Source organism: Cyclopterus lumpus, chromosome 4 (genome assembly GCF_009769545.1).
Source record: "Cyclopterus lumpus isolate fCycLum1 chromosome 4, fCycLum1.pri, whole genome shotgun sequence".
In the NCBI taxonomy this organism is placed as follows: Eukaryota; Metazoa; Chordata; class Actinopteri; order Perciformes; family Cyclopteridae; genus Cyclopterus; species Cyclopterus lumpus.
The window spans coordinates 5,564,569-5,583,607 of record NC_046969.1 but is presented as its reverse complement, the minus strand read 5'-3'; the positions used below and the strand labels follow the sequence as shown (position 1 = coordinate 5,583,607).

Here is a 19,039-nt window from a genome sequence, read left to right as displayed (position 1 = left end):
CCATGTTCATTGAATGCAAATCAATTATTTCCTCATTTGATGAAGTGTCATTCGTGGTATTCAACCATATGAAATTGCTTTTGTCTTGGCAATCAGGCCAAGAAGGCAGCAAAGTCAAACGCTGAGTTCCCGCCGATTTCTACGTTGAAGCGAAACCAAACCATTGCATTAAAAAGTCAAATTGAAGTCCATGCATCAACAGAAGTGTTTAAATAGACATACAGTGTGTGTAATGTATAGACACAAAGGCAACAGGACTTGACAGTTACACATTGTTGTAAGAACATCATTCATAACAAAATAGACTAACAATTATTGGACATACGGTTCTAGGTATTTTGTACAAATACAAATGTAGCGCTTATGTACACGGGTAACCTGCCTAGCACGGTCTTGTACTTAGCAAATGAGGACCATCCGACCAGATTGTACAATGTGCAGTGATGACTCCTATGGTTTGAGCTATATCTCAAAGCAGCATGTTGAAGCGGGTCAAGTAAGGCCAAGACAAGCTAACCTGTAAATGGGCTCAGCGTAGCGATACAGGACTGTAACCAGCCGGTCACGTGAGGACGGAGAGAAACACGACTTGAAGAAATGAAACGGAAATGAATACTCATGACATGTTGGTTTTAGTATGCTTGTCTGCTTTCTTGCTTAAAGGCCAATAAGATTCACTTCATCTACATAGAGTAGGCTAGAGTGTGTCCAGGACCTGTTAAGCCTAGCCTAGCACAAAGACAGCTAGCCTACACCAAAAGAGGAAAAATACACATTTCAATGGTTTTGATCAGTTTACATGTATATTCTTGTTAGTTAGCAAGCTAGCCAATAGATACAAGAACCAAAGTGGTTTTGTTTCCTGGTTCTATAGCTGGCCATTACAAACAATCGATGTGTAAGAAAGGACCACTTTGCATTTCTAAGAGGTCCCCTTTCATGAAGCCAGGCTGGTGGTCGCCCCTGCTTCCACTAAACTAAAGTATGTCATGAAGGTAACTTTGCACGATATGAACAGGGATGATATTGATTGTTTCATCTAACTCGCAGTTAGAAAGAAAACAGGCACATTTCCTAATATGTTGGGACTACTTCCTACACTCAAATATTGTTGTGGAATGAGTGAACTCGGTGTGAAGTGCTTTTTCTGAATAACTTGTACATCTGCTGCTGTACAAGAGGACTCGGTAATGAACAACTGGATAATAGAAAACCATATACATATGTCATATATAAGATGCATGTTGCTGGGGGCAGGATTGGGGTTTGATAGCATTTAATCAGTTAACTAAATTATATTTGTTTTCTTTAAGTCTATCGTATGATACTGTTTTACAAGAAAAGCTCCATAACTCTGCTCTGTTCATTTGTGATTTCAGAGTGCGTTTGTATCTCTTACAAACAACCTTTTACCGAGACACAGAAAGCACATTAACCAATCAGATTTTACTTTGGCCAGTTACTTACAATCTGTAAATTGATTAGCGACAGCTGCTGGTAATGTTATTCATTTCAACTGGCCAAAGCAACAGATTAAATTCAGAGCCCTGCTACCTCAGCTTTGTAGATAAATAAAAAAAACATCAAGGAGATATAACTATATTCCACAAAAGATCCATACGCTTTGGAGCTTAGTGAATACAGAAAACCTAGAATATAAAGTGGAACTAAACCCAACTCCAGCAGGAGGTAACAGAGTCACCAGCTTGTGATGATGAATGTCAATTAAAATGCAAATAGAGGTTTTGGGAAAGGAACAGCTGTCCAGCTCAAGACTCTTCAGCCTGACGAGTAAAGTGAATACACGCACACACACACACACACACACACACACACACACACTGTAAAAGTCCTGCTAAGGCATGCTGGGTCAGAGTGTGGATTCCTCTGAGGGGCAGAACGACTACAGGAGGAGGAGAACCTATTATAAGACCCTCAGGGATGGTCAGCTCTGTGCATGTGTGTGGGTGTGTGTGTGTGTGTGTGTGTGTGTGTGTGTGTGTGGCCCTGACCATCTGCTAGACACACACCCTCATCCACAGAGTGAAAACACAGACAGACAGCACTTACGCACATGAATACTTTGTTGATTAATCTTATGAATAAATTATTCATGCTAAGAGTTAAAGGAAGTCATTTCCACTTCGAGTGGAGGTGTGACATTCTTACTCACTGTTCTCTTTTAACCTTTTCTCTCTGCGTCTTACCCATCTGCTCCCTCCACACTATTTATTTCACCTTTATCCATCTTTCCCTTTCTTTCTCAATCTTTAACGCCCGCCACCCCATCTTCCTCCCCTCCACACAGACATCCCCTCCCTCCTTCTGTCTGTCCATCATGTCAGCTCTTCTTTTGCCTCCTCACTTTGTCATCTTCATTCTATCCTTTGTCCTTCCACCTCTCGTAATAATATACTTTGCTCTTTTTATTCTCCTCTTTCTCTCTCCCTGCATCATCCTCTCCTCCCTACAGCTGTTCAGCACCCTGCATCACACTCACACACACACACAGAGAGAGAGGAAGAGGGAGCTCTGGCATTTCCTTCACTAAGTCTACCATTTACCAAGGAATAAAAAGAGAAGTTATTTTCATTAAAACTTAGTTTGTAGTTTGTTTACCAATGTTTAGGTTAGTTTCTACAGTGAGTTAACTGGTAACCCGGCATAAAGCATGACTCTTGTTGCAATGGTACAGTTTAATGTAAACAACCTTCCATAATGATTTAGGATAGCAGTTGAACTCTTGACTGGAAATATGTTTGAGAAGTACTGATATAGCGTTGCAAAGTTATTTTGGTGTCCAGGGTTTCAGGAAGCAAAACTCACGCTTCCTACTTCAACCAAGTATATCTTATATGAAGCACTTTCAAGATTTGGATCGGCATGGAACTCTCTTAAAAAGTCAAAGGTACAAGCCTGTGAACATAAAACAGGAGAAAAGTTTTTTTTAAAGAATATATAAGACGCAACCAGTCAAATAGCTTGAAAATCAGTTGCCTGCACCGTTAATTGTGAGCTGAACTAACTAAATAACTACAGTTTATTGCAATGACGAAGCCTATTAAATTTGCAACAGAAAAACTGACACAAGATCTTCAGAAATATAATTAAATTATTATTATTATTATTATTATTATTATTATTATTATTATTATTATTCCACAGGCTACCTTGATTCTATGCTGAGGGAGACAAAGGATGACCTGATAACCAGACGGACATTGTGTTTGTTTCCATTGATATCTGTTGGGCCGGATTGTTTCTTGTCCTAACCGACGAGTAGTGATAGATGCTGCGCCAATGCCATCTTCAGTCAAATTAGAAGCACAGACGTAGCAGCTGCAAGGAACAGTTAACTTATACTTTGTCATAATGATCATAATGATCAGGTATTTTTGTAAATTGACCTACAAAATCCATTATAGCTGCTTTGATGTCATCTTTGTGGACCTTAGCCGTAGCACCTGAAAAGATGTGGACTATAGCCCGGCGGAGACAGGATTTTCAGCTTCTTGATATTTACTGACATACACATTACAATATATCTCTATATAGCTAATAGTGGTAGAAATATTGTCCGGTTTATCAGACTCCAGTCCAACTCAAGAGGTCTGGAACCAGGCTTCATAGAGAAGAAAATTGGTGGGAATATACAGTGTCAAAATATTTTTAAAAAACAGCAGCTTCCACCACTAATGGACACCTGGAAACTAATCAGAAGTATTTTCATTGACCATGGTACACAAGACAAAATATTCTGAAGAGAGGTTTGCTGTGTCACCAACAGCAGTGAAGACCTTGGGTTGGGAACGCCAGCACACACTCCCACAAACATACACAAGGCCTTGGGTGGGAAACTAGCGCAGATTAACAGGAAGAGGAAGTGGCGGTATAAACATTTAGACGGCAGCCAGCTCATAAGAAAGGATTATTGCCAATAAAACAACTATCTCTCTTCCTTTCCACTAGAAACCTAATTATATCTATAAGTCTGTCTCACAATATTGGAGGACACACAGTTTCCTGTTTAATGTAATGTTTCCCTGTCTCTCTAGATCACCATGCACATGAATAAGTATAGGAAGTAGGCTTTGCTGTTAATCCACTGAAGTGGCAGTTTTAAAAACTGGCACCATGATTCAGGTTTGACTGAATGAATCTTAAAAGTCCTCTGGTTTACATAATACAAAACACACCCTCAGCAGTAATATAATTGCTAAATGAAATAGAGTTTAAACAGCAACTTTTCCATGTTGCATTACTGGTCTATTGTTTAGCGTACACACAGTAGGGAGGAGAACACCAACACCAACATGTTTGTTGAATAAGGGTTTTCCTCTGGCGGACTGAAAGTGTCTTCCTGCTGTGGCACACACACACACAAACACACACACATGCATGCACACACAAGCGCACACATGCACACACACACCAGTGCATTAGCAAAACCACCCCTGGCCAAAAGTGAACAATGGGAACAACTGTCACATGACCGCTGTTTAGAGCCAGCCTTTGTTAGAAAGAGAGAGAGAGGTGTCCTACTGCGCTCTTCTGTGCGTGGGTCCACTAGTGTGTGTGTGTGAAGTATGTGTGCAACATATTAATAAGGCTTTTATTAAATCCCACAGCCATAGCGTGTGTTATTTCACAGAGACAGACAGAGTGAGTGTGTCTATGTACAGTCACTGATCATCGCACAGTCACTCAGTCACACAGAGAAGAAGCAGTCAGTGGTGGAAGAAGTATTTAGTTCCATAATTAAGTTAAAACAACAATAGTACCATATAGAAGTAATCTGTTATTTTTCCCACCTAACATCCTAAATGTCTTTAATCTGTAACTTCTAGATGCATATTGAGAAGATCAACGCCACTCTTTTGTCTGAATGCTAAATATGAAGCTCGGACCAGCAGGTGATGACAGGACTCCATGAAGTCAATGGCCTAGCTAAGAAATAGTTCCAGCACTTAACTCCCTGTTAAACCAACAATTGTCGCGTTGACATCTTTGGTTCTAATATGAATTAGACAGGATAGATCGTCTTTAGAGGTGCCGGTAAATTGATTTTATATGACTTTTGAACAGCTAGCTGGCTCCACTACATGCTTATCGTATACTTGTTCAATGTTCAATCTTCGCCTACAAGTACAACATTCTCCTCTGAAATGCAGTAATGTTTAAAATTGCTAAAGTTAGTTATACCAAAATGATACTCACATCATGGTCTTAAAAAATATATTAGTTTTTTTTACTTTACAACCCAGTCAGGCTTTGTGAAGACTACAAGTCACATAGTCTTGACGGCTGGCTGTAATACCAACAACCTCATCCCACTGGGGAAAGTAACACAACACACATACACGCATACACACACACACACACACACGTCGGCCTCTGTTATCATCCCGTGGGTGGCTTACTGTTTAAAGATGTGTTCTCATAACTGAAAGGTCACACATTGAACCTGTCATAGTGTTTCTTGAGCAAGGAGCCATTTGATTAGAGCCTCACATTGACAAAGAAATAAACAAGAAAACACCTTGACTAAAGCTCTTGATCTTATCTGTCATATTTCATGTAATTACTTCCTGCTGGGGTTTCTACAGTTAGCACCACCAAACCCAGGAACCACAGTCACACCCAGTGTCTTGGGAAGGGGACCTTTTGCTCAAAAAGTCCCTGAGCAAATCATCTAACTCACTTGCGAGGTGTAAACAATCCAACCAAAGGGGATGGAGAAAGGGACCGCGGAGAGGCGAAGAGGAGGCATGGGAGTGTGGTGAAACATGCACCACAGAAAGAGAAGAAGAAAAGTAACATTTTCTATTTCTAACTTGTAGCTTAGATAATGAGTCAGAAGTCAGAAAAGCTGAGGCGAATGAAAATGCATCCAGAGGGAAAGATGACCATTAAGATAACTGTCTCCACACATTCCTCCACACATCTAATGTATATCGACGCACGCTCGCATTAACACAGACTTTCATTCCTACCTGTCAGTGTGACCTCCGGCTCCCGACCTTTGCGCTTCTTTATCTTTTAGATGTATATACTTCTATGGAAATGATCCCATGTCATAGTTTGTTTGAATGACTTGAGGGACTGACTGGCTGATCGACTGGAAGACTACACACTCGCGCTCCTTCAGACAGGCAACAACAAGTAGCGATGCACAATCAGAAGCCCTGCCCTCCTCTTTCTCTCACTGGGGAGTGATTTGTGAGCACCCAGCCCCTCCTCTTCCACCACAGTGCTTGGGAGGAGTTTTCTTTCTTTCTGTTTTAGCTGAGTTGTCTCTTGCCCCCTACCCCCCAGCCCCCCAACTCCAGAACAAAACTCTCCCTGCCCTCCACTCCCCCACTACGACCTCCTCCTCGTTCCGTGTTCCCTGCACAGCCTCATATTTCATGCTCCAAGTCTTTTTGTTTGGGACCTCTTCCACCAACACCACCAACTGCTCTGGTGCTTAGAGAAGATTTAGATGTGACTGAATGTTGCTAAATGCAGAGAGGGGATTGAGTTTTAACTGCTTGACTGAGAATTAAGTGAAACATAAATCAGCTCAGCATCCCGGTTTAAAATCTACTTTGAGTGTTCTTATAACAAAGCTTTCAAATATGGAGGGAACATTGGCGGAAACAATCAAATGTCATCTAATGAAGTAGAAACATGTAAAATAGCTCTACTTATGTCATTGCATCAGGTATGAGGTCATGTTGAGTGTGTGTGTGTGTGCATGTGTGTGTGTGTGTGTGTGTGTTTGTATGTGTGTGTGTGTGTGTGTGCGTGTGTGTGTGTGTGTGTGTGTGTGTTTGTATGTGTGTATGTGTATGTGCGCGCTGACTGGACCTCAAGTCAACACTCTCTCCTGTCTTTGTCCTCCTCCTCCTCTGTATTGTCTAGAGTTGATAACACCCAGACACGTGCATGTGTGTGCACGTTTTTGTTTACTTTCAGACAATACAAGGAGCCCTTCCTGCCGCTGTGAAGTCCGAGATGATCAGATGTCCCACATCGGACAGACACACACGGAGAGATGCTGCCACACAACATGTCGGCCTTTTGATCTTTGAGCTATTCACATGACATTAGTGAAGATTTAAGTGCATGAGGGCCGACACTGTTAGTAGTAAGGCTTACCATCTGTTTAATTGTCAGGCCACTCCTACTTCCTGCCTCACTGTTACCGATCACAGCAGATAACTTGTCAAGTAAAATGTCATAAGCCACAAAAACTATCCACAAAACTGTACAAATTGTACATGGGGGTGTTAAAGCATTTTCTTTACCAAATTTCTTATGCCAGTTTTTACTATGATAGGAAGTCGGGACACCAAGGGGTCATTAAATAATCTAAGAGGTTGCAAATAATAAAAACAGCATTATGCCACCTAAATAATGTGCATTATTTTGCATGTTTATCGTTTTTATTATATTAGTATTCTATGTCTATATTTATTGTTATGCACCTTTCACCGAGTCAAATTTCTCGTATGTTCAACGTACTCGGCAATAAACACTTCAGATTCAGATTCAGATTCTCATTTAAATTTGGATTTGGATTCTGATTTTGATATCTTTTATCAGTTCTTTTGTGAAGTACAGCATTGCGTAACCTCAATTGGTTATGAGCAAGAAGGGTGGGAACAACTATGACTGATTTTTGATCAAATTGAATGTAACCTCAGAACAAGCAACCGCAATGTGAGCGGGGAGCGCAGCTTGAACGGCAAAGCCGAGCTCGGACTCTTGAATTTCATATTTTTCCACTGAGTAAATCTCAGTACTATTTCACACAGGCCTGTGAAAATCTTTGTGTGTGTGAGGGTGGTATTTCCAGGAAGGTGTACAGTGAGTCAAGGAGGGTAATCTGTAATCATCTCCTGAAACTCCCCAATGTCTCCAATAATAGGGGCATCAGGCGGTGGGGGGGAGGTGTGTTTGTGTGTGGGGGGGGGACTAGTATGTGTCCTTGTGATGAAGGATCTTATCAAGTTGTTTGCCGAATGACAAACGTCTGATTCTAGCTTCACACCATAGACTGTAATGCTCACATTTGTTCTGGTTATATCCTCGCGATGCTCATAATCTGATGCAGCTTCATCTGGAATGAAAATGTGTAGATTGTTGTTGTTGTTGTTTGTTTGTTCCTCTGTGTTAGAGTTATTTTGCTTTGGGATCATGCTATAGCCATTAGATTTATGATCATACATGAAAGGGCACAGCAGGATGTCCCATTGTGATGAACAGTGGCATTTCCTCTACTTAACGCAGTATTTTTAGACGTGTTATGCCGTCTACAGACTAATTGCACTGCACAGGAAGCCTACAATATTAGGGCTTGATCTTCAACTTAAGAAAAGTTTAAAGATGAAAACGATTACTTTACTGCTTCTTTAAAAAGGAGTTTGAAGAGTGACACATCATTACAGCCATGTCCTGCACTTCCTGCTAATGTGAGTTCCTCAGGCCAAGCCTTGCTTCGGCACTAAGGCAGCGCAGCGCGTTGGCACAACGCCTCGCTGAGTCAGCCATTTACAAACACTGACCACCACTCCACCTCAGGGCATCAGTGTGTCCCAAACCATTAAATAGATAGGTTTGGCTTCCCCACCTTCTTGAAAACCCACCTGCACATAATTGTATTTGATTAAACCGGTTTATTATAAGCTGTGGTATTAGCAAACATTTGTTCTTTTGCTTTCATTTTGGTTCCTTTCCGCGGAGATGTGTTGTTTTCCTCTCAGTCCTCAGTATGAAGATATGAACTGTGCGAGGAACATTCTCATCCCGATTTCATCCTCCCCGCTCACTCCCCTTTTCCTTTATAGATCTGTGTGTACATGCGCGTGTGTTTCCATGTGAGTGTTTCTGATCAGAAAAGTGTGAAGTGTAAATAGTTAAATGTTTTGGCAGCTCCTCATTCCTGTGGTCTTACGATAAAAAAATTAATCGTTCCAAATCTGTTCAGGTGGAATGACATCTGCACATTTTTCTGACTCATGCGATCATGGTTTCTAAACAAAAGTTAAAAAAAGTTCTAGACAGTTAGTTGATGAGTCGTGTCGGCTATTTAAATGAACCTCAATGCTGCATAATTTCACAGGAGCAACACTCATGATTCATGGCAGCTTCTGCGTAATATGAATCTGTAAAGGTTGCAACATGCAGTGGCCTAGAGCAATTGTAAAGAAGTACTATAAGAACTGGGATTTTTGTAATTTAATGACTTTAATGTATTTTAAAAGAACCGTGAACAAAAGCTCACACACAGAACAAGGTCCCATTTATATATTTATGATATATTGTACCAAAATGACTGTTTCCTCACTTGGGTGACACTCACTGGTGGTGTCCTCACCAGAAAAAGGACAGCGTCGACCATGCGTTCAATGCCTAAAACAACATATCTGACGAGACGTGTCAGAAGAGACCGCTGTCTCTCAGAAGCAATGGCAGGTGAAGTTATGTTGCTATAGCAATACAAAATGTCATATGAATGAGTGACCAACAGTATTCCTCTATTTGGGTCCCGAACAGACGGGCCGTTCTGGAGGGCACTGACTGACAATGTGTTTTGTCATTTAGTTTGAACGACGGCTTTTTCTTTTAGAGGAGCAGAAGGATTGTATTGAACACGACTTTACTGACTGTTTCTACCTCATTGCAACGTTTACTCGGTTCTATAATAAGAACAAGGAAGGAACAGGCCTGCACGACTGACTGAAAGTTACTGAAACTTTTTCTTTTGATTGCCTGCATACACACTCAGTTGCCAGTTTGTTAGGTGCAGCTAAACCCAGTGCAGTCTAACCCCATTTCTTTGAATAACAGAAACCCCTCACTGTATAATTTAAATCACTTAAACCGCACCACATGATGCTCCTCCAACATGAATCTACACCTCTCAACAACTGAACATTATAACCTTCACACAGTTAAGATTCATAGCAGGCCTGTTGTATTACACAACATTAGTTTAAGCTAGGTGTACCTAATAAACTGGCAAAAAAAGAGGCCAATTTGGGATTTTGGGCTATACTAAATTAATTGAATTCAATTGTTTATTATTTCATAAATATGATACACCAGTACACCAGTAAAATGATTACAGTCAGTTGCTATTAACTACATTTTAGCCAAATGTAGAAAGACTAGCAACCAATGACTCAGCGTTACTTTTCTGCTTTCGGGATGTTCCTATCTTGGATCAGCCTAATTCTGGGAACTGGATCATCCCTGTTTTGACATAGGAGAGATAACCGTTGGTGTTACTGACACACGCAGACAGACAGAGGAACATGTTTATAGTACACTTCGTATTACCTCTCGGTCATGTTGATGACTTTATAACCTTCACAAGAGAGATTACCCTGGTGCAGCCTGCACTCCTCGGTGGGATGTAACATAAATCATCTAACGCGCAAAGGTGGTGGATTTTAAAATCTCTGCATTCACAATTAAGGTGTATTTTGTTTTTATGGATATTGCCAGTGTGATGTAAGCAGTGATCCATTCGCACAGAGGTGCTGCAGGTCATTTTTCAACAGCTCACTAGTGCATGTGTGTTAGTGTCAACGCTGCTCCGAACTGAACGCCGTTAAGTATTTTGTCCCCATGGCAACTACACTGTCCACCAGGGAAACAAACAAGCAAGCAAACAAACTGTCTGCATGAACACCTGCTGTGTCTCTCTTTCTCTCAGACACATAGGAACAATGTCAAACTTGTGTCAAGCCCTGTTTAGCATGGCGTAGCGTAGCAGAGGGTTGTCTGTCTTACTCACTTCCTCCGCTCATATAGTTCAGGAAGAGACACAACAGATCTGACCCCTTGGACAAAACAGCTGGTGGAGCTCAGTGGAAAAAGTGCAAAAATGCTTTGATAACATTTATTTTCCCTCCCTATACCGATTCTGATAAATTTAATATATATACTTTACATTATCCATCCATCCATCCATTTTCAATACCGCTTATCCTCATTAGGGTCGCGGGGGCGCTGGAGCCTATCCCAGCTGACATAGGGCGAAGGCAGGGGACACCCTGGACAGGCCGCCAGTCCATATATATATATATATATATATATATATATATATATATATATATATGTATATTCATTTATAAACAGCTCAATACTACTAATACTGTGTGGATGTGACATGGTTGGATGTGTATGGCCTGGCTCAGGGTTAAATTAATGCCATAGAATTTTCTTTTATTGTCTAGTCTGACAGTCAGCCGGAAAAAGAATAAATAACAATTCCTTTTATGAATTGTTGAACTGCAACCACTATTTAAGTAAAATATTAGTACAATAACAAAAAACTGTAGCACATGCTTAACAGCTAAATACATACGGTATCTATTCTGCCATGCTGTTTGTAAATTTGTTGATGCCTTTATGACTAATATTTTCATTGCATACTCCAATAAGAGACTAATAACCTCTCTCTATGTGATTTCAGGAAATAATAGGAAATATTATAATAGGGAACATTGTGGGGGAGGAGTCTGGACCATCAGTACACCTGTTGTCACCACGTGTCATCTGTTTGTTTAATCCATGTATTTTCTAAACTCTGACCTGTTTGGTGTGGAGAAAAACATAAACTAATTTGTTGCAGAACCAGGTGCCTGATTAGATAAAACCATGCCTGCTAGGTGTGTGTGTTATTGTGCATGGCTGTTAAAAGCACTGCTGCTTTCACATGATCAGAGCAATATAATAAACCGAGCAGTTGTACATGACAGTGCTGGTGAGAATCACCCATTAATATACTCAGGTAATATTGAACAATATTGGTTTCTTCTGCCTATGTTTGCCTCTGGCGAGATTACAGAATTTCATTTTTTTGCCATTTTATTCAAGCAGCAAACTGCAGCTTAGCATCAATGCTACTAAAAGTAGCAATAACCAGACATTATTGGCCGATTTTCAACATACAATTACAAACAAGAACACAGCTATGGAGTTAATTAGTATCCACAGAACAGCATCAGCACTTCAGCAACAACTGTAACTCACACACTGTAAGCTGAAACTAAAATGCCTCAAATATGTGAAATATGAGCATGTGTTTTACTGATCCTCACATTTTACCGTCTAATTGTTCTAATTGGAGCATCTCTACTTCTCTGCTGCATTTTAAGTCCTGCCAACGAGGAAAGTACCTGGCACACACACACACACACACACACACACACACACACACACACACACATATTCGTATTATGGCCGCATACTCCCATACTGTAGCCAACAAATATAAATATGATGAAACCAATATGTGCCAGGACGCTGTGTGTTTCATCCTGAAGGTGCTCTCACTGGAATGCTCTTATCTGGGACGAGTGTTGAGTTAACAATATTGTAGGATGCTGCATGTGCATGTGTGTGTGTGTGTGTGCGTGTGTGTGTGTGTGTGTGTGTGCGTGTGCGTGTGTGCATGCGTGCGTGTGTGTGTGTGTGAAGGATACCATTAGCTGAACAAATCTGGCCTTTGTGGTAATGATAGGGTTGGCAGACTGCCAGGCAGACAGATAATACCACAGTAGCTGGTGACTGAGTGATTTCAACTAGAGGCTGTTTTCAACCTGCAGGTTGGGGCGACACTAGCGGCCACACAGAGATCTCAGGAATGTGACCGTGTACTCATGTATTTTATATGCCTTTGGTCAACATCACTTGCTGTACTCCTCACTCACAGATCAATGTGATTTTATCATTTCTTTTTTTAATTGGCTGTCGATTTAAGTGTTTCTACTTTCAGTGCCCACGGTAGTTTATCATTTCTTCTTTATCTTTGCGACAAAACTATGTGACTCTTTGAATGTCAGCCGATTGCAAGGTATTGTTTTTGTTAAATTTACTTCCACTCTACGCTCACAAACTCAAACTCACTTTCAAGAATGAAAGGATATATAGGCAGACTTGCTAGATGAGTTGCAAATGTTTGTATAAAGTACACAATGAGACTTTCCGTTCAAGCATCATTTCTTATTAAAACTTTAAGCTGGCCAATTTAATTAAATTATACAATTATGGCTTGTTTGAAAATATATGACATCAGAACATTGGCTTCTGTTCTTTTGGAGCCTGGCATGCTGGTATGCTGGAACTGGTTTATATTTCAGATGGTTTTAGGTTTAGGTTTAGGTCGCCCTGATCCGTTTCTTTAGTAAATCAACCACTACAGTAAAACATGCCATAGTGTTGATTTCACAACCCTAACCCCTAACCCTAACCCTATAGGCTTATCCATTCTTCAAACAGTTACTCTTACCATTTCATTTCTTCAATTCGGATTTCAGAGACTTACGGCACTTTTATTGCCTCTTAACACTGTTATAGACCGACAAAGGAAATGACAAGCAACAACATTTTATGTGCACAAAACGTAACTTCTTCCAAACACGGTGCTGTAAGTGAAACACTTTTATGCTCACCACGTGTTGAGGTCTGTAAGACACTCCATCCCAGATGGGCTAGCAGGCTCCATGGGTTTACTATGAGATTCCTTTAGCAACTCTAAACAGTCTAGTTAGACAAGAGAACTTGTCCACATTGCGGATTGAAGCAAATGTGACGCACTCTTTAAGGTCGCAAAATGCACATTTTGCCCATACACCTCTTTTGATTTTGTTCCCGGTATATTTATACCTGTAATATGATGCGAGAACAGCTGCAGGGGTCAACAAGTCAAATACTACATATTAGCTTCAGAAGATTCACGAAAATAATGTCTCCACTTGGGATAAACTGGACTTCTGCAGGGCTCAGGCAGTCACCAAGACGACAGCTAGATTTCACAGGATAATGCATGGGAAACTGGGCCAATAAAGCAGGCAGTCCCGCACAGACTGACACACACATCTCCATGCGTCCACACATACACTCCTAGAAGTGATTAAACCCAGCGGGACTGCAGGCCTCAGCACTCCTCTCCTTATTTACTGACAGCTTTGGTAGTGTGTGTGTGTGCGTGTGTGTATGTGTGTGTGTGTGTGTGTCCCCACCACATGACCCTCCAGGCATCAGCATGTCTTTACATGACACTAATGCTATCTGTCTCTGTCTTGCTCCCTGTGTACCCAGAAGAGAAGACAAAAGACAGACCCCTTTGCTGCCCGTCGTGCCCTCTCTGTCCCCTTTTGCTGTCTACCTTCAGCTGTGCATAAGTAAGGGAAACAAAGTCCTTTTGGAAGAGCGTTTTGAGTTTTTTGGGCTCACTTAAGACGTCGCAGTTCAGATGTTATATTAAGCTCCTCCCCCGCACCATATGTCCTGTGATCCCCGTTTCGTGATCAGTCTTTTCTGTGACATCTGTGACAGTATATATATATATATATACGGAATGCTGCGGACCTCCCCAACACCTTCAAAAGGTGAACGACTTGAGTCGCAGTCGATCCCAAAAGTTTACCATCTCGGTATTTCGGCGAGCGTGGAATAAGGGGGCCTGGGAAAGCTGTGACCCTCGCTGCATTCCATCTGCATAGCTGGTCACACTGCATTTTAACATCCGTTAAAGCTAAAAGCAGTGGTTGCAATTACATGTACTGTTTACTAATCTGACTGCTGTCCTAAATCATGGTGTGGCTTCTCAAACAACCACTCACAATAGTCAATATATCATGAATTGATTTATAATAGTTTTTCTATTCAGTGGAATTAGTTGTGCTTTGCCCACTTCACCATAGAGACTTGCTGGATTGTGTTTGGTTGACAACAACGTTCAGTGTAGTTTAGAAATGGGCAATACAAATAAAAACATAAAAATCACTAACAACACTTATGCATTACTGGGGCTCCCTGCAGCTCACCTGGCTGTGAGGGGCCCGATGTAATAGGGCTCGGGTCGACAGAAAAACTTTGAGTCTTTGAGACTCAAACATGGAGCCAGAATCAACAACCTGATGGAACAGATAAGGAAAGATAATGTTTGTTTGTGTGTGTGTGTGTGTGTGTGTGTGTGTGTGTGTGTGTGTGTGTGTGTGTGTGTGTGACTACCTCTCCTCCTCTCTCGCTCCTGGATGAGGCGCAGAGAGGTGAGAAGGTGCAGGCGGTGGAGGTGATTGTGGACTCCGAGCTCCAAGAGGTCATACTCTGAGAGGTGGAGCAGGTCCTGGAAAACACAGAAACAGAAACTTGAAGTTAATATAAAGTGATGGTGCTTTCATCTTCAAAGCCTGGGTCAGGACCCACAGAAGGGCCACAGGTGGATTTATTTGGGTCACCACATAAATTCGCTGAATTTCTTCCATCGTTTTTTTTATTAAACACTTGTTAATGTCCAGCATACCAACGAGCCACAGGAGGGAGCCTTAATGTTTGTTTTGTTCTGATAATTGCAGTGTACTTATGACATTGAGTCTAATACTTGTTTTTACTAATGACTAAGTAGTTGTGTTGCCTAAGCCTGACCCAGCTGTTTTTGTTGACAAGCGGAAATTGATACGCGTTGCTGGACATTCCTGGAAAACGCACAAAGAATTAGGAATAATGTTCCGTAAAATATCATATCGTATGAAGAACAACATTTCCAGGGTCACTCCTCTGGTCTGAAAGAAGTATGGGACGCAGTCACAGTTACAGTTACAGTTACATTGCATCCTATATCCATAATCTAGGAACAACAGCACTTCTAAACGGTTCCCTTTGCTTTTGTGTAAAGAAGGACAAGTATATTCAGAAAGCTTTCACAATAAATGAACAATCAATTTGCAGAACCGATGATGAGCATGAGACTGTCATTCATGTCTGTTCTCACAAGTTTTTGTATTTCTCGTCCTGGTGAGTCTGATAGAGGCGTTGAATATTATACTCCTTGAGCACTGAAAGGTGCAGTGAACACAACAAGCGTACGGGCTTCTCATTTACCTCTGGCCGCGTGTTTGACACCCTTGTGTTAGAGGTTAAGCTGTTGACTACGGCTATGTGTGAGGTGTCTCAATGCACCACTTAAAGGACACTCGCTGGCCAATCGCAAACAAGTTGGAACGTTGAACCTTAAACACACGGCTAATATAAAAAGATATTCATGCAACATCCAGAACATGAGTACTAACAACTGACTTAGAGTTCCATAAACAGGAAAGATACTACTGTTGTCTAGAAGATAAGTTACGCACACTTTGTCTAGACAGGTTGGTGGCTCCAAGAGAGCTGAGACCACTGGTGACCTCCTGTCTTCCAAAAGTGTGTCATCTCCTCCCCTCATCCTGCTCCTGTCATTATAGCATTGTCTTAAACACACGCACACCAAAAACACACACACACCTCGCCTCACTTCAACCCTCACTATGGTATTAACATGGACGACCCCTCAAATAGCCACTAAGTATTGAACCAGAACTCAACCTTGAACATTAATGGAACTCCACACACACACACACACATGCACGCACACCCACACACACACACAAACCCACCCACACACACGCGGTCAATGTGGTCAACGTGCTGAGACAGCTCAGGAATTACATGTTAGTAGCTTAAAGAAGAAGACCTGTATTAGTTCTGCTAATTTTAACAAGAGTAACACACACACCATGATGCTGACAGTGTGTGTGTGTGTGTGTGTGTATGTGTGTGTGTGTGTAAGACATGGCGGGCATATCACAAGCCTAATCTATCTCAGAATCTCTGTCGTTCTCGTCTCTCTCTGTGTGCAGCAGCAACTTGACATGTTTTCTTTTTGTCTTTCTTCTCCAGAACAACATTGTGATCTCTCATACCAGTCCTCAGAGAGAGTTGATGTAGCAGTTGTGAATGTTGGTTTTGCCCCTCGTGAATGTTGAAACAGCAGAGCAGTGTGGTACAGACAGCACTGGGCCATAAATCAAAAATGTCTGATGTTAAAATTAATCAAATGAGCCTGTAGATGTGGTTCTGCAGCTCTACAGAGCGTGAACATTGTCTTTGTGTAGTTTAGTGATGGTCACATTCACTCCAGGTATGCAGACCATGTGGCCATGTGGAGATGAGCGCTAAACATTCATCATTCCATTAAGTTACATATTGGAATTAAATGTCAAATTGGCTCACCGTTTTTTTGGCTCGTCAGAGGTGCACCTGCAAATATTGTAGCTCATAGGTATAATCACAAATACTCATAAAAAAGAGTTTGGAGATGCCCTTTGGACACTTTACGTTCATGAAGCTGATACGAAGATGTTGGCTGAGTTTGTTTTAATAACTCAGACTGGATGTCTCGGAGCCACTGAGCTGAGCTCAATATGCATGGACAATGGTCAAGCGGGGATTAGAGTATGAATTTTAGTCCTTATGCGCTCTATAATCTCAATTACTCTGTACAGAGACACTTGTCTTTAACCTCTTTAAATGTGCTAGGTGGCACCTATTCACCTCAATATTGAGTGAAATACATTTTTATTTAGTTGTAAACCTCTTCATGTAACATTAATCTTGACTGAAATAACAAGGAGAAGCAAATCCTGGCAGATAAAATATCAATATTGCCACATAATGCATCCGCCTATTACGTTCCTTTACATACATTTACATACATTTAGGATCAACCAATGTTCGCAGCAGATATTTTGAGCTGTCTAGAGTTGACAGCATTCATTTCATGGATGTAACATTCAAACAATGTTACCAGTTGATATTTCTGGCCGTTTTGAGGGGAATTGGATGATTTTGATACATTTAACACTCACTTCACACTCACTTGGTCTCAGGTGCTTGTAATTCTCGGCGTGTATAAGATATACCTCTGCTAAATAATGGCTCCACATTTTAACTATATTTATAGAGATGTGTGAATTACGTTATCATTTAAATATTCCCATAAATGTAATAACAATTTATAGCCTAAACTGAAATAAAAGGGGAGCCATTACTCGGCAGCTGAACAGTTCCATCAAACATACATTTACCCTTTAACTTTTCAGTAGGAACACTTTAATTCAAATGGTGTTCTCAGCACGATCTACGTTGATTAGTCTGCCTTTAAAAACCTCAATTTAAAATAACAGTTTAGGGTTGTCTGAGTGCATAACACCAGACTGTCTGCTACGTGGATTATGTGGAGCATCTGATGAAATGATCATCATCAGTTGTAGAAATATAACATCAAATAGCATTAAAGAATGGCACGCGCCAATTGTTTTAGATCACCTTTACACGCTGTGCATGAATCACAAAGTATGAATTTAGTTTACATTCAGATTTATGTGGAGACGCCGCGGTGTCACCTCGCTGTCAGTCTCAAGCGGTTTCAGTGAGATGCAGAGAGGCGGGGTGGGTGTGGGGGGGCTGTTTAAGAAATACATCCCGAGGTCGGGACCTCGATGACCTCACAGCTGGTTACGGCCATGATGATCACACCAGAAGCGCATTTCTGCTCCTCAGTCCGCTCTTCTCGGTTTCTCTCTGTGCGTGTGCGACAGAAGATAATGCGAAATGTTATTTGAGAAGTTTGCTCAACAAATATTGATCGGGGCAATTCTGAAATGTCCCTCCAGTCCATATGCAGTTTCTCTCAGCGGACAGGGGAATGTACTGATTGGATTTGTAGATTTAAGCTCACAAAGTCATATCTAACTTTCACACAGAAACTTCAATCCAAACTCTATTATGGTTAAACAAGACTAAAACAACACTTTGTCTCACCTTGTTTTCTCTGTATCTTCCTCCTTGCCCCTTTCCCCTCATTTTTCTTAAGCTTTTTCCCATTATGCCCTCACTAATTACACCAATGCATTCTGGGTATACATTAGTAGGAGGTAATGGAATAATTCATGTTTTATTGGCTAATTAATCCCATCTCCTAGCCAATGGCTGTGCAATGTCCAGATTGAAGTTAGCTAATGGTTGGATGTTAAAACAGGCCCCCCATCACTGTGCATCTAGTCTATTAGGCCTGTGATGAAGTTTTATTAGGCTGCTGTATTAAGCTGTGGTGGGAAACACTCTTAACAACAACAACAGTTGGCATTCCTATACAACATTTACTGAAACCCCCCCTTTAAACAGACATGTTTACAGTCTGGCCATTCAGATAGTGACAGCT

General features: G+C 41.2%; 1 protein-coding gene across 2 annotated transcripts in view; it reads right to left on the bottom strand.

Annotated features, from left to right (window-relative positions):
- The window catches only part of bcar3 (BCAR3 adaptor protein, NSP family member), a 58,576-nt gene that overhangs the window by 30,182 nt on the left and 9,355 nt on the right, over positions 1-19,039 (bottom strand). The window contains exon 3 of one of the 2 annotated variants that reach the window (XM_034531519.1): positions 15,013-15,127. In XM_034531519.1, coding sequence (XP_034387410.1) covers positions 15,013-15,127 — 115 coding nt within the window. Of the gene's footprint in view, positions 1-5,993; positions 6,145-15,012; positions 15,128-19,039 lie in introns of those variants that run through there. The other variant, XM_034531520.1, reaches the window with a different exon arrangement.